Source organism: Sminthopsis crassicaudata, chromosome 4 (assembly GCF_048593235.1).
Source record: "Sminthopsis crassicaudata isolate SCR6 chromosome 4, ASM4859323v1, whole genome shotgun sequence".
Taxonomy (NCBI): Eukaryota; Metazoa; Chordata; class Mammalia; order Dasyuromorphia; family Dasyuridae; genus Sminthopsis; species Sminthopsis crassicaudata.
In genome coordinates this window covers 150,069,579-150,086,965 of record NC_133620.1, presented here as the reverse complement: position 1 = coordinate 150,086,965, position 17,387 = coordinate 150,069,579, and the positions used below count along the sequence as shown (strand labels likewise).

The 17,387-nt window shown below is 32.5% G+C and overlaps 1 protein-coding gene across 1 annotated transcript in view; it reads left to right on the top strand.

Moving 5' to 3' along the window:
* UTRN (utrophin) overlaps window positions 1-17,387 on the top strand; it is a 533,723-nt gene that overhangs the window by 118,375 nt on the left and 397,961 nt on the right. The window contains 5 exon segments of the mRNA XM_074309622.1: window positions 993-1,080; window positions 6,691-6,932; window positions 7,095-7,275; window positions 12,385-12,530; window positions 14,020-14,232. Of these exon segments, the coding sequence (XP_074165723.1) occupies window positions 993-1,080; window positions 6,691-6,932; window positions 7,095-7,275; window positions 12,385-12,530; window positions 14,020-14,232 (870 nt within the window).

Here is a 17,387-nt window from a genome sequence, read left to right as displayed (position 1 = left end):
AGTTTTCATTTAGTTTCATTTCTAATTTTAAAGGGGAGGAAACTGATGCCATGGTAGGTTGTTAAATTGTCCAAGATTATACATATAAACTTTGTTAGAGTATACCCTTAAATGATGGTGTTTCATACTCCTTATCTTGGTCAAAACATATTAGTCTCTGGGTTAGTTTACTCTCTCTATCCTACTTACTCAGTGGTGGATCTAGATTCCCAGAGAAAGGACCACCACCATCACACAGTTAACACTAAAATTCTCTTCAACTTAGGGATAGACCAGACATAATTCTATTTTTAAATCTTACAATAGGCAAAGACTGAATATTAAAAGGAAGAAAATAATTAGAAGGGAATTAGGATGGAAGAAAAAACAGGACCAGTGTGGTTCTCTGCTCTCAAGATGCTCCCAAACTAATGGGGGAAGGCAACATGGGAGTTGAAAGTGATTCCAGACTTTTGAATAATGATAGTTTTGTTAGGAAGGATTTTATGGGAAAGATAGTAAGTTCTGCCTTCTGAATACTGCGTTTAATTTGGTTATGGGATATCCGTAGGAAATAAATATCTAATAGTACATGGTAATCTCAGAAATTGTATGTAGGTACATTGGAGAGGTAGAATGTTATACTGGATAAAGCACTACATTTGTTATCTACACTCAGAGAGAGAGAATGTTAAAGATTGAATGTGGATAGAAGCATAGTATTTTCATCCTTTTTAAAAATTTGCTTTTTCTTGTGTTTTTTCCTTTTGTTTTGATTTTTCTTTTATTATATTTAAAATTATTTAAAATGATTGTACATGTATAATCCTTATCAGATTGCTATCTTGGGGAGTGGCTAAGAAGGACCCAAGGGAGAAAAAGTTTAGGGATTCAAAATCTTATTAAAATGAATGTTGAAAACTATCTTTATATGTAATTGAAAAAATAAAAATGCCATTAATAATAAAGAAGAGACTATATATATATTTATTTTTTTGTGATTGTATTTTTAGGTCCTAGAAAAGGAGCAAATGGAAAGAAGCCCCAAATTAAATGAATTAAACCACAGTGCACAAACTCTTTTGGAGCAAATAGGAAAAGGTCAGCTCTACTATATTTATTTATGTTCCTCAGATGTTTCTTTAGTACAAAATCTAGTAACCTGCCACAAAGCATTAATGCACAGTATGCCTGCTATTCCTTAGGCACCTGTATTTTCCAAGTTTTAATATTTATTTTTCTATATCTAGACTATGTTAGCAGTTCTTGAATGTGTGTGTGTGTGTGTGTGTGTGTGTGTGTGTGTGTGTGTGTGTGTGTGTGTGTATGTGTGTATATATGGGCTAACTATATTCTAAAAATTCAGATGCTTATAACAATCATATTATGAGGAGGAAGGGCATTTTCAGAAAAGGAAGAACGCAAACAAGGCTACTTTCTTTCTAAACCTATGATTGTATCATCTAAATCTCTAGCATCAGTAGGGATTTTACTTATTCTGGTATAAAAATGAAAATTAGAATCTAATTAAAGCTCTCATTTTGGTGAATGGTATTCTTGGTACATTGATATTTATTGTAGATGTAGCTAAAGCTTAGCTTTAGTTTGGTCAAAGTCAAGTTAGTTAATGTTGCAGATGAGAATGATAAAAAGCAGTAAGAAAAGCATATCCAATTTTTAGTAAAAAAGATGTTCATATGCTTAAAATTCCTAAACTTGTTCCATTTTAAATGTTACTGTAGCTTAGACTGAGAGGAATTTTCTGCTTAATATATTTGAGTCATTAAGGAATTGGTGGTCTCATGCTGCTTTGTTCATATAGAAGTATTGGAGAAAACTGGTTGGTTTAGTTGATGAGGGCATTTTTTTTCTTCAAGAGATCCATGTATATGTCTCCTGTAATTAGAAGTTAAGCAGCCTTGCAATTTTACTTTTAAAAACTGAAGCTCATTAGAGCTGGCAAATGTCATGGATTTTATTTAGTCTCTTTGGGGATATTTTTTTATTATGCTATGAAATTTGATAATGTATTTTTAAAATGTTTTATATATATATGTGTGTGTATATATATATGTATATATATATATATATCATAAAGATACCATACCAATGTAAAGGTCATTCAGTATTCAGGATGTTTTTGTTTTATAATATAGATAATTAATTATTTGTGTGATTAGTGATTTTATTTTTGTACAATTATTTTAGTTTTATTGATAACCTTCATACAGTGAATTGTTATGTGAATCTGAAAATTGTTATAAGAAACTCATGATTTCTTATATCATGTTGTTAAAAAAATAAACTAAACTCTACTAAATTAATAACAAAGAGCTATATCTAACTTTGTTTATTAATTATTTGTTCTCCTTTGAAGATCATTTATATTATATATTGATATGTATGGGAAGGGTAAGTGAAGGAAATGTGGCTATCAAAATAGAAAAACCTTCTAAAATGAAGGTAAATTTGCCCCCTTTGGAATTTGAGTAATTTGGAGAAAATGGCCATTTTAGTTGCTTTTGTACATAATAATATCTCTTTTGCTAAATCTTCAATTCATTTAAACAAACACTTCAGTAGCAATCATGTATGACTAAAAGGTATAGTGCTTAGTTTGGAGGGATATAAATGAAAATGAGATAAATAAAATATGAAATAAAAAATGAAACAGCCCCTTATCTTCAAAGAACTTTCTCTTGATAGGATGTAACATATACAGAGATTAATTAGCACAAAGTTGTTATAAAACAATAAAAAATGAATTCAAGGGGCTGAGTGCACTTATGACTGGAAGTAATCAGGAAAAATTTTGTATAAGAGGTTTTATCTAAGCTGTGCTTGGATCCTAGTTATTCTATAAGATCGAGATGAGAAGTGAGGTGTAATTGTATTTTAGATATGGTAAATCAACTGTGAAAAGTAAAACAATGTGTAAGTTAGGATTTTGTGTACAAGGAACAGTGAACATCTAGTTTTAAAGAACTAGTTTATGAATATAAAGTGTTTTGAATGGGATTGGAAAGGTAGGAGGTAGCTATACTATGAAAATCATTAAATGCTGGGATAAGGATTTTGTCTTTTATACTAGAGGTGCAGAAGAAAAATCATTTGAGACTAATATTGTTAGAGTCATATTTCAGGAATATTTTGGAAGTTGTATGGACACTGTATTAGAGATGGAATAAAAGTCTTATTCCTTCAATTTCCCCTTAATACTAATTCCTTTCACCAGACTGATAACTTTGAAAAAACTGTAGTTAGTTCATTCTCCTTGCAGTAATATATGTAGTTGAAACAGTATGGCAGCATGGAAAGAATTATGAACATGGAACAAGTAGATTCTTAGTTCAAAACTAGGTCTATACTTGCTTATTGTGAGACTTTAGGCAAGCAATTTGTTATTTAAACCTTAGTTTTATCATTCATGAAATGGGATCATAATACTTACACCACATATATGACAGAGTTGTGACGAGAAAACCTCAAAGTACACTAGAAATGTGAACCATTTGTCATAAATATTGCTATTTTTATGTGATGATTTGCCAACAAAATGTTGTATTATAGCTCATTGTGGAGACTCTCTTTTAGCTATTTATGAGTGGATATCGACATTGGTTAGATGATGATGATTATGATAACTAGTATTTATATAGTCCTAATGATATCCCATTTAGGTACACAGTGGGAGAATGTTTGAAATCCAGAAGAGTCATCTTCATGAGTTGAAATCTGGCCACAGACACTTACTAGCCAATTGATTCTGATCTATTCACTTAGTCCTGTTTGCCTTAGTTTTTTCATCTGTTAAGTTAGAGAAGAAAATGTCAAACTACTTCAATATCTTTGTCAAGAAAATCCTGAAGAGTTAGATGAGACTGAAAAATGACTGAACAACAGCAAAACTATATGCCAAGCACTTTACTATGCATTTTACAATTATCTCATTTGATTAATCTTCAGCAACAACTCTGGGTGGTTTTCAAAGTTGAGGAAATCTAGGAAAACAGATTAAGTGACTTGAAGATCTTACATTTAATGCTAAGGGGATAAATTTGAAGTCTTCCAAGGCTGTGCTTTAATCCATTCTCTCACCTAGTTCCCCCTAGTTAAGATAGGCTGTGATTTGCATCATTGAATTGCATCATTGAATGAAATATTTATATCATTGAGATTACACATGTTACTGGTTCAGTTTCTGTTTGTGAGTATGCCAGAAATAAAAGTGATATAAGTATATAATTGGCATTTACCTTTATACATAACTCCAAAAACAGAGATGAAACAAAGGATCCCCAATGTTCATGGGGTTATTTCTCTGTTCTAATAAAATGCTGGTGGTAGAAGTTTGGTGGAAGCTATTCACAAAGTCTCTAGATTATTTGATTTTGTAAATCTTTTTTGATCACCTTACTAGAGATGTGAACTTTATTGTAGATATTTGAAGTGGATGATCATGATTTTCTTGTATCTCATATTTATATTTATGTGTGTGTATACATACTGTAGGACATAAAACATAATATAATAAGGCATATTAAATCTATAGTACTTGGCAGATTACATGTCTTTATATGATATGTTATTTCAGTTATTCATTGGATACAGTCTTATATAGAAAGGAAAATACACATTCTAAAGTGATCAGTGACTTTTTATTGGGCACATACATTTTTTTTTTTTTAAATAACTCTGATTTTCCTCCTTGGTATTTATTCATGAGTATACAATGCAGAATTGTTCATCCACCCACTTAGACAATAGTGCACAGTGGTGTACTTAGAACATAAATTTCTTTCGAATTCTATATATGTAATTTTAATAATAATTTTTTGAAAAGATCTCCATCTTGAAAGTCATAATGAAATAAATTTCAGTGATCAGTCATTTATTCTTTTAGAAATATGTAATATATAAAATAATATTTCCAGTTAGCCTATAATTTGGGATATCTTTTCTTAATGGATTGTCCAAAATGTCATGATGATGATGATGGTGATGACTTAGTAAACAACAATTAACCACTTAATATGTGCTAATCAATATGGTAAACACTAGGGATATTAACCTAAAAAAAAGACAAATAAGAAATAATTAATAGAAGAAAGGTAGTAAAATTAAAAAGTCCAGTTGAGCTTGAAATTAGTAGGCCAGATTGTCAATCCTAGTGTAGCTATTGGAAAGTCAAAATGGTAGAATGGGTAGACTTCTGGGCTTTGAAGCCAGCTGACCCAGTTTCAGATCTCTCCTATAACACTTATTTTCTATATGGCTCTAGATAAGTTGCTGTATTATCTCTGAACATTAGTCTGTAAAATGAGGATAGAAATAGCCTTGGTTCCCCTATCTATTGTGAAGATCAAATTAAGTAACACAACTAAAATGTTTTATAAATCTCATTTTGTAAACCTTAATTGCTGATTAGTTCTATTACCTTGAGGACAACTAGTTGACAGAGTGGATGGAGCATCAGGACCCACTCAGGAGGACCTGAGTTTGAATATAGCCTCTGGCATTACTAGCTTACTACCTGTCTAATGCTGGGCAAATTGCTCAACCTCTGTTTGTCTTAATTTCTTCATCTTTAAAATGGGGAGAATAATAGGTCCTGCTTCTCAGGATTGTTGTGTGCATTAAATGAAATGTTTTTTTAATGCTTAGCACAGTATCTGGAACATAATAGATGTTATATAATTTAAACTACTCTTATTACTACTATTGCTGCTGCTGTTGCTTCCTCTTCCTCCTCCTTCTCTTCTTCCACCTCCTCTTCTTTTTCCTCTTCTTCCTCCTATGTAAAATAACTTCTCTGTACAGTGAATGACCTTGACTGGATGACCTCTATGTTCCCTTTTAACTTTGAGATTCCTTGAGTAAATAATGAATGAATGACAAGGAATTTAATAAATTCTCATAGACAGGGTATTGAGCATGGAGGATACAAATACCACAAAGCAAGATACTCCCTGCCCAGAAAGAGCCTATAGACTAATAGGAAAAGAAAAACCATATATGGATGTGCTCAGGAGAGCTGTTTGTTGTTATTATTGTTTGGTTGAGAAAGTCATAGAAATGGTAGTATTGTGAGGAAATTGACATTTGTATTCAGGAATATGATATTGACTTAAATACTTTGTGATAGAGGAAGAAAATAGAGGTAGTTCTGTGGATAATTTAAAAATTTAGTAATAATGTATGATCATGTTTCACCCAAATATATACATATATGTGTGTGTGTGTGTGTGTGTGTGTGTGTGTATGTATATATGCTTGAATCTTATATTACCCAATTCAGTAGACAGCCAACATTGTATAATATTGTCTTTTTTGTGACATGAGATTTTTTAAAAATGATATTTAACATTTAAAAAATGTTCTTTAAATATTCTAACTTACAGTATTGTTGGTTTCTTTGTTTTTGTTGGGGCAATTGGGGTTAAGTGACTTGCCCCAGGGTCACACAGCTAGAAAGTATTAAGTGTCTTGAGATCAGATTTGAGCTCATGTCTTCCTGACTTCAGGCTGTGCTCTATCCACTGTGCCACCTAGCTGCTCCCCTCCCCCAGTATTGATTTTTAAAATAAAAATCAATCCACCTATATACCTGATATTAAGATCCACTTTTTGTCCTGATTTTCAGTTTGTTAAACTTTTTAAGAAAAGTTCAGTGATTAAGACTATACTTGCTTGTTTTCAAAATTGTTACAGAAGGACTTTCTTCAGATGATATAAAAACTGTCTTGGAGAAGGTCTTATCAGAATGGAAAGATGTGACATGGAATTTGGAAGATGTTTCAAGAAAAATTCAACTTCAAGATGATATAAATGGATACTTTAAAGATTTGGATGAGCTTGAAAAGGCTGTCAAGGAAAAGGAAGAATGGGTGAAAAACTTATCTATTTCTGATACTACTCAGCAGTTTGGTCCAGGTTTGAAGGATTCGTGCCAGGTGGGTAAATAAGCTTCTTGTGTCATAGATGTGTTGTTCTTCAGTCCGAATTTTTACTGATATTCCCATTTATAACTAATACTGGTACAAGTCTTATTTTTGTGTATAGGTTTTTTTAATCTCTTTTTTTCCATTATATATCTGTGTGTTTCCATTATATAGTGGGAACTAACCCATCTGCTTAGTCTTGGCCCTCAAATTGAAATCATGAATTCCAGCTGTATGGATCTTATGTCTCGACCTTCTGCTCCAAGTTTCATTCAAAAGAATCTGGAGAGTTTTATAGATCGCTACAAATCTCTGCAACAGAATTTGGAGGAATGTCAGCAACAGTTGGAGAAAGGTGAATTATTCGATATTCTGTCCTTTTTCATTTTTTATCTATAGTGTCCTTTCATGGTTTAGCAGTCTTTGGGTTTTTGATTTTGCTCTTATTATTGATCATACTTGGGGCTTCCTTACATATATAAGATGTCATATTTCCTGGAAAGCTTCCTCTTTTCCATTCCCCTGAAATTATGTTTCTTCATGCTAATCATTGATGTTGATCTTATTATTCTTCTTTAATTTAGAAATTGGGGTAATTCACATAATTCTATGTGAAAATGATGTTTTGATAATAGTTTATTAGGAATTCAGAAATCTTTTATCTTTGTTGACAAAGGATCTTAGGCTTGATTACATTGCCAGAATAATTACTAGTAAATTAAAGTTTATGGGAATTTTGATCATTTGGTACCTTACACCTGTCTTTTTTTTTTTTTTTTTTGATGCTTTTGCAAATTTTTTTAAACTAGTAATACTTTTTTTGTGTATAAACATCGATCCTTCTTTTTTAGTTTCTTAAAACTTTCAGTTTGTTTCTCAACAATCAGAATCTAAACTTTGGGTTTATGCTTCTTAGATTTGGTCTTAGAGGCATTTTATTGGTCCTACTGTTTGGTTGAAAGGCAAACCTTTGGTTTAACTTGGGACTAAATCCTATTTATTTCTCCTTTCAAAAAAGTGATGAGCCATAAACTCCCATGCAGGTATGTCAGGAAGCAAAAATGACAAGGAAAATAGGCTAGGTTTTATTTATTCCAAGAGCAAATGCAAAGGCTTATACGCAAGCTCTGAAATAGTCAAGACATTTTTCCTTTCCTCAGTCAATAAACAGTTATTAAGTACCTGTTGAGTGCTAGGCACTGCTAGAGATATACTAAGAAAGACAAAAATCAGTCTCTGCTGTCAAGGAGATCTTAGTCCAATGGTTGAGAGTTGTCAAACATGCCATATGTTGGATAAATTGTAGAAAATGAGCAGAAGGTAAACATTAAAATCAGGGAGTATTGGAATAGGCTTCTTTTAGAAGGTGGTATTTAGTTGGGACTTCAAGAAGGTCAGGGAAACTGGGAGGCAGAAATGACTTGTCTAATAAGATCCACAATCCAAAAGAACCTATATATTCCTTCCATACATAATTTGGTGTTGAAATTGCTCTAGCACAGAAAACTAAGCTGTATTCTCTTGTTTTTCTAGTTCTAGTGTTCTATCTCTTTCTCCCTCTAACCTCTCCTTTTTTTCCCTCCCACCCTTTGTTTCTCTGTCTTTGTCTCTCTGTCTCTCTCTCTGTCTCTCTCCTCCCTCTCCCTCCCTCCCTCTCTTTTTCTCTATCCTTCCCTGTTTCCCCATTCTTCTTTCTTCCCCCCATCTCTGTGTCATCTCTCTCCTTTAAAAGATTAATTTCAGTACTGAATGCTTTCCCTCCTTTCCACTCCTCACAGCCATTAAGAAGGCAAGAAATACAAATCTGTGATATATATGAAGGTCGTACAAAACATATTTCCACATTAATTTACAAAAAAAGCAAGAAAAACAAAGTGAAAGAAAATATATTTTAAATTGTACTCAGAATTCATCAGCTCTTTCTGTGAAGGTACATAGCATTTTTCTTCAAGAATCCTTTGTAATTGGCATAGATTGTTGTATAGATTAAGTTAGCTAAAGTTCTTCATAGTCAATTATTGATACGGTATTCCTTTATAATGTTGTTTTAGTTCTGCTCATTTCACTTTGCATCAGTTCTCATAAGTTTTACCAGGTTTTTCTGAAACCTTCATATTTGTTATTTCTTACAGCCTAATAGTCATATGCTAAAACTTCTTCAATTATTTCTCAGTGGGTGGGCATCTCTCCTTTTTTTCTGATTTCTTGCCACCATAAAAAGAGCTATTACAAGTAATTTCCCCTTTTTCTGTTATCTGTTTGGGATGCAGATTTGGTAGTGCAGTTGCTTGGATCAAAGTTGTATGCATAGCTTTTTAACCTTTTGGGCATAGTTCCAAATTGTTCTTCAGGGTACTTCACACCTCTACCAGGAGTACATTAGTAAACCTATTTCTTCACATTTCCTCCAACATAAGTCACTTTCCTTTTCCTTCATATTAGCAAATCTGATAGGCATCTCATTTTAATATTACTATAATTAATTATATATTATATATTACAAACATAATCACTAATTTATTTTGGGGTTTAGAGCTCTAGAATTCTCTACCTTAGCTTTTTAAGATCAAGTCCAAAGTGTAGTCTAGAGAATCTGGGCATTCTGAATCAATCAGCCATGCTTAATGTAGGATAATTGGCTAGGAAATAATTAGAACTGTAGTGATCCAAGACAATTCCAATAGACTTAAGATGAAATATGTCATTTGCATTCAAAGAGAAAACTATGGAATATGAATGTCGATCAAAACATAGTATTTCACCTCTTATTTGTTTCTTTATTTGCTTTTTCTTTTCCCTTTCAGTCTGAGTTTTCTTGCACAACATGAAAAATATGGAAATATGATTAAAAGTATTGTACATGTATAATTTGTATCAAATTGCTGTCTTGGGGAAGGATTTAGATAAAGTAGAGAGGGAGAAAAAATTTTTAACACAAAATCTTATAAAAATGAATGTTGAAAATTGCCTTCATACATATATTTGGAAAAATAAAGTGCAATTGAGAAAAAAAGAAGGAAAGAATTAGAATAAGCCCAGATACTTTAAAGGAGATATAGTCCCTGTCAAAACAAAGACCTCAACTTTAAGATGAAATACATTTTTATAAGGAAAATCCCACATTTTAAGGCAGTTTCCCCCCAAACTTTGTGGTATTCTTTTTATACTAAAAATCTCACAAAAAATACAGTGAGGAAAGGAGTCTTATTTTTAGTTTGTATTTTACTCAGATATATTCAGTTTTATTATAAAATTTTAACACAAAAACATTGAACATGTAACAAAGCAATATATAAAATTACAAATAGCTATTGTACTTCATTTACGATCATGATCTTTGAAATGGAAGGAATCTTCAAAATCATGTAGTCCAACACCTGATAGATGAGGAAACTTAGACCACATATAGGTAGCAAGTGTCAGAGCCAAAATATTAACTCTGGTCCCAGACTTCAAATCCAAATGTGCTTTTCAATGGAGCATATACACCCATTTTCAAATTTAAAAGGGGAAATATGAATCATGAGCAAATATTGCACCCTCCTAGGGCAGGGAAAAGTTGTAAGGCCATCAATCTGAGCCCTAGTGGTATGCTTAAGAAGGGTATAAGCTGCCTTTTGTTGTTGTTATTTAATACCCTTTCTAATCATTTTCTTCAGTAGGAGGAAGGTACTAGAATTAAGGGGATTGGGGCAATTAGATGGTGCAGTAGATAAAACAAAGCACCTGGAGTTAGAAAGATCTATGTTCAAATAAGGCCTGAGACACTCACTAGATGTGTGCTGTTGGCCTGATCTTTAAAATGCAAGTAATAGCTCTTGCTTCTAAGAGTTGTTTTGGAGATAAAATGAGATACTATTTATAGACCACTTAAATTCAGGCACATAAGAGACTTTATATAAATGGTGTTTATTATTTATTATTACTCTGTTGATTGTTTGGAGCCATACAATTGAGCCCTTGTTAATCCTGGTAGGATCTTGAGGAGTATATTGATGAGGAAGGAATCTCTATGACGTCCCATGTCCTCAGGTTATGTCTTTTTATTCCACTGTAGATTGAGGGGCATCTAATTGGTATTAAGGCACACTTCTCTCACAGTTGCCTTCCTCTGGAGGGATATTAGCCATTTTTCCATATGGTTTTGTCCTTTAACAAGAGTAGTAGAAAGAAGACTAAGATTGGTCATGGGTGTGTGTTTGTTTTAGGGGAAGGAAAGTCTGAAACCTATTCTCACACTGCTGTAGTTGGCTGTACAAAGTTTGCTAATGACATGTTACCTGTCTGTTGTCTTCAGCCATTATAGTCAAGTTTACTGTACTTAATCTCCCTTTTCTTGGGTTTCATTGTTTTCATTGAAAAAAAAAATGGATGTATTTATATTTGAGGGGTACTAAAACTATGCAATATTGTTTCTTTAAGACTTCATCAACTAATGTTGGCTTTTAGGGCATTAAAGAGTTTATAAATCCATTGAAGTACACAAATTATAGAAAAATATCCTTGGAGAATGCGCTTTCCCTAATTGTTTCTAATGTAAACATGCAGGTGTCTCATAAGCTCTCACCAGCTCTTACAGTTCTTGCTTTGGCCTGTGTGTTGGTATTGCAGTGCTAGTTTTTTTTTTTTTTTTTTTAATGAAGTTTATTTGTGGTGATGACAGATCTGGGATGAAATGAATAGTTCTGTTTGTGTTTGGCAAATGGATTATATTTCCTATCTTAGGGACAAGGCTTTGTAGTTGTAGGTCAGATCTCTTTCTTCAGTGAACTTTCATGGCCAAGCATGAGAAGTGATGGGCAGACAGCTCTTAGTTCTTAGCTGACTCTTGCAAAGTAGACTTTGGTACCTGTTATGGACAAGTGGGTAAAGGTTAGTATTTCATTTCTTAACCTATAGTTCCTATTGGCTGCTTCTTCTTATGTTTTAAAAGAAAGTTCTTTTGTACTCAAATTGTTGGTTCATTCTTTTAAAAAAGAGCTTAATGAAATTCATGCCTCAGGCATTTTTAATATCATTATACATCATTCCACATATATCTTAGAATTGACTGGTAGTCACCAGGAATAAGGAATTTGAGAATGGTTCATGTTACTTTGTAGGTGATATTTTGTCTATATGACTGAGATCAATTACAATTTTAGTAATATATATGCTTCATTTTTTGTGCTTTAAAAGTTGTAGCTTTATTATGAGGGAAAGGGAAGAGAAAAGAGAAGTCTTAAGTTAAAGAAAAAAAGTTTAGGACAAGTTCATCATTATTGAGATCTCAGTATTCGGTATCTGAAATTATGTAAGGCTTAAAGCAATATGCATATTTCAAACTTACACATTGTGCTAGTTTTAATTAAATTGTTCACACAGGTAGTGAATATCTGCCTAGTGAACACAAAATGATTGAAATATGTGAAAGAATACTAACTTTTTAATATGTACTTAAATTAAGTTTTTCTAAAATACACAGATCAGAAGAGCCAGCCTGGAGATGACTACTTACAGACATTGAAGACAGTGAAGGATGTATTAAATGAATCAGAAAATAAAGTTCATATTTCTCTCAATACTTTAAATGACCTTTCAGAAGTTGAGAAAGCCCTACAAGAGAAAATGGTAAGACTTCTTAGATCTTTAAAACCTGAGTCCATTCTTAATATCTTAAATTATGAAATAATTTGAAATGTATTTTTTTAATGCTTTGTTTTTTTTTTTTTTCATTTCTCTTGATCTTTGGGTCTTTGTGTTTTGTAGTTATTTACTGAAGGATAGGACCTTAGTCACAAACAGAAGTATAATTTATATTTTTTAATATGGTCAGCATTTGTTACTTTCTTACTAATCTTTATTTTTTTTCAAAGTATTAGCACTCTTTTCAGAATTGTCTTTCAAAAACAGAACTCATTAAGTGTAATGGAAAGAATGCCAGAATTAGCATTAGCATAGATTTAGGTTTGAGCTTTGTCATTGTCACTACTAGTTTTGTGAACATGGGCCAAATCATGTAACCCCTCTTATACTTAACTCATATGTAAGTTAGGAATAATATTTCTTGTAGTGCTTTCTTCATAAAATTGTTGAGGATCAAATGCCCACAACCAATGTTGAGTGTTTTGCAGAGCTTAAATTGTTAGATTAATATTAGATTTTATATAAATATCACCAGGCTTAGTACAGTTTAAGCTGTACTTTAGAAGCATAAATTTTATGCAGACTTATAGAAAAGATTGCAAAGTTTAATGATGAGATTTCATTTATATTTATTTTGTTTTGTGAGTTTAAAAATTTTAACTTAATTCTCTAAATGGCACTCAGACTTATGGTTCAAAAGAGGAGGTCCTCTTGCTTGGCTACCTTGGTCAACTGATCTAGCTCCATCAGATTTTTTTCTTTTCAGTTCATTTCAGAACTGTTGTGTATGCCTGAGAACTTATTTCTTTACCCTTCCCAACCCTTCTCACATTTCTCTCAAGTCTTAGAGCCACTCTTCTGGTTTAAACCTTATTCTCTGCTTTCTTGCAATCCTTCATTGATCTCCTTTTGGGTGTCCTACTTTCTTACTCTCCACTCTTTTTTTTTTCATACATCCATTAAATTAATATTCCTGAAACCCAGAGTTGACCATATCACTCCTCTTTGTGAAAAATATTTAGTGGTTCCCTCTTGGAGAAAATAAAAACTTAACTTGGCATTTAAAATACTATGAGGCATGTAATATCTCAACAGTGACTCTCCCTCATCTCTTTAATTCATTCCCATATTTATTTTTTCATCTTATAATCAATAGTTTTATTCAAGATTCAGCTCTGATGTCCCTTCCTATGCAAAGCCTGGGCCTGTTGATTCCCTTAAATGATTTCCCTCTTAAAATTCCTTATCTACATACTTTCAGCAGAAACTTTCTTGATAGGGACTGTTGTTATTTTTTTGAGCCTTAGCATCTAACATTGCACTTTGAACACAGTATTTTGTTTTAATCATGTTTATTTTATTAGTGTGTCATTTTTTGACAAAATATCTATAGAAAATCCCCATTCTTGTTAAATAACAATACATGTATAAAAACAGAGGGCTACAGATAATCATAATCTCTCCTTTATTTCAGACTCTTGAAGAAATATTTGCAGATCAGAAATCTTCACTGGATAAACTTGCAGAAGACACAAAGAATCTAGAGCAATGTGCACCCCATGATATAAAAAATAAATATCAGCAAGAGTTTGAGAATGTTCAAGAAAAGTGGAATGGGCTAAAGGCCAGAGTCTCCAAAGATATTCATCTGCTAGAAGAAATTATTCCAAAACTGAAAGTGTTTGAGGTAAATATGAACTTTGTTAGGCATTTAAGCTCAGTCATACTGTAAAAGAGTAATTAAAATGTGTAAAGCTTTTACTTTTCACTTCTTGACATTAGTTCTTTTCACCATCTTAATTATGTACTTAAAACTGGATTCACAACTTGCTTGCAAAATGCATGTCATTTACTCATCAAAAAGTGCTTCTGCTCCTTCTTGTTGTTGTTCTCTTTCTTTTCTTCCTCTCCTTCTCTCTGCTTCTCCTCCTCTTCTCCCTTTTCTCTCTTCCTTTCTCCTCTCTCCTCTCTTCTCCTCTCTCCTTTTTTCTCCTTCCTCCTCCTTTCCCCTCCTTCTTCTTTCCTTCTTTCTCCTTCCTCCTTTCTCTTCCTTTCTCCTCTTTTCTCCTCCCCCTTCCTCCTTTTTCCTCTGTCCTCTCTTCTTCTTTCTTTTCCTTCATCCCTCCTCCTTTCTCCTCCTCTTTCTTCTTTCTTTTTATTTTTGCTTTCTTGGAAAGATTTTATAGAGGAGGTGAACTTGAGATGCACATTAGAGATTTTGAGCAAGAATAGATAATGGCTGGCTGAGATGAGGGATTGTGTGAAAGAGCTCAAGATCAGCTAAGTAGTGAATAATGAGAACAAGAAAGAGTTTAGCTTAACTAGAATAAGAGAAATAGTAGCTTAGTTGGTGGAGGTTTGCAAGTGGTTAGAATGAGAAGTGAGCAATCTCTCAGGAAACATTATGGAGTGATCAAGGTGGCATTTAAAATGATCATTGTTTTCTCATGGTTATATTTATTAAAGCTGAGATCTGGTTAGTTCAAGAAAGAGAAATCTATGGGGAACTAGATAAATGTAGCTTATCCAGTGATCACCTTTGACAGTTAGAAAGATGTGACCATATGATGGAATATTATTGTTCTGAAAGAAATGATCAGCAGGATGATTTTAGAGTGACCTGGAGAGCATCAGCTAAGTGAAATGATCAGAATCAGGAGATCATTGTACACAGAAACAAGAAGATTATATGATGATCAATTCTGATGGATGTGGCTCTTTTCAATAATGAGATGATTCAGGCCAATTGCAGTGATCTTATGATGAGAGCCATGAGAGAGGGCTGTGGGAACTGAGTGTGGACCACAATATAGCATTTTCACTCTTTTTGTTGTTGTTTGCTTGCATTTTATTTTCTTTCTCATTTTTTCTTTTTTGATATTATTTTTCTTGTGCATCAAGAGAATTGTATTAATATGTATGCATATATTGAAGTTAACACATATTTTCACCATGTTTAACATATATTGGATTACTTGCCATCAAGGGATGGGGGTGGGAAAAGGGGGTGAAATTGGAACACAAGGTTTTGCAAGGGTCAATATTGAAAAATTATCCATGCATATGTTTTGAAAATAAAAAACTTTAATTAAAAAAATGAAAGATATTCACTTCAGATCAGCATCCTAAATAATGTATTAAAGACCACTCTATACAAATCTCAACCAATAAATCAGTGATATTGAGAATGATCACTGATTGGTGTGAATGTGGATTATCTCTAATCTAGTGAATCCAGGAGCCATTCTAAATAAGTAGGTAATCATTATAATGAATAACATTTACATAGCACTTTCTATGTGCCAGACAGTGAGCTAAACTTTTAGTTTTACAATAATGATTTAATTTGATTCATTTCATAATGACCCTGGGAGAAAAGTGCTGTTTTCATTCCCATTTTACAGATGGGGAAACTGAGGCAAATAGTAATTTACATGACTTGTCCATGGTCACATAGCTAATAAATGTTTTAGCCTAGTTATTCCTGACTCTAGGCTCAGAGCTCTTTGTTCATAGCACTACCTTACTGCCAGATACTAGTATTATTTCAGCCTTGTAGAATAACCATTGAAAAATGTGATTGGATATTTGTATTCATCCATCATATTGTACATTTATACATTTAGGATGGTGGTGTATATCATTTGCCTGTTTGACTTCAAGAAATAAATATTTTTTTAATACATAATTTTACAGGATGTCTGATCATGTAACTGCTTCTGAATGATAAAATCATATCTTTTCATTTTAGGCATCTAATGGGATGGTGCTTCTCTCTCTCTTTTTTTTTTAACTTTTAAAGGGGTTGTTCCTCTTTTAGTATCTAAGTACTATTTTTTAGAATATCTCTAAATAGTTATTGAAAAACATTACCACTAGAAATCCTCTGTAATTCCACTGCTGAAAATATTCAGTTAAGAATTTGACTTACCCTGGATCCTTTTTTCCCAGATTCTTTCTGGTCTCTTTGATAATTGAGTTGTGTAGTACATTGTAATTTAGATTTGATACTATTGGATAGTATTTAATTCCTTAAATGAAGAAACTTAGCCATAGATGTTATACCAACATCTTGACAGGAATCATATTGAAGAGTCTATCAGTTTTTAAGAAAAAATAAATATGTCATTTGTTATTATATCTTGGTTATGTACTAGTTTTCATGCATTTTTACAAAGTAATGAACATGTTTTATTGAAATGCAAGTGTGGCCTAAGTCTTAATTTTAAGTATATTTTAGCGGATTGATGTTGCCACAGCAGAATAGAAAGTTTATTGTTCTTAGCTCTCCTTTGTTAATATGGATATTTCTTTTCAACATTTTTGTAGTCAATAAATACTCTAAAATAATGTAAAAAAAATGATCACTTTCACCACCACTTTAAGAGCTCCTGACTGTGGTTTCACTTGTCAGATCCACTATTTAGCAATTGGCTGCATAAACCAGAATCAAAATTTATAGGAATTCCAAGAGATGGAGGAGGAGCAAAAGAAATGCCAGGAATTTAACCTCAAATTATTCTAAGGAGGGAGTCAGATCAAAATAAGTACTACTTTATTTGGACTTCTGAATCATGTTCTGTGTAGATGACAAAAATGGTTTGACAGTATAATATTGAATCTCTCTGCTGAATATTTGAAGACATCATTAGAATTCTCTAAGGGACAAAGAGTACCTAACCCTTGAAATGCCTTGTCTGTATTGTTAAGATTTATTCTTTTAGTTATTGAACTCTAAGGCCTTCTCTATTTTAAAGGATTTGTATTGTTCAGATTACTATGAATTTTGATGTGGGTGATGGTGACATCAAATAATGGTAGGTACCAAAAGTTGGGGCTTGG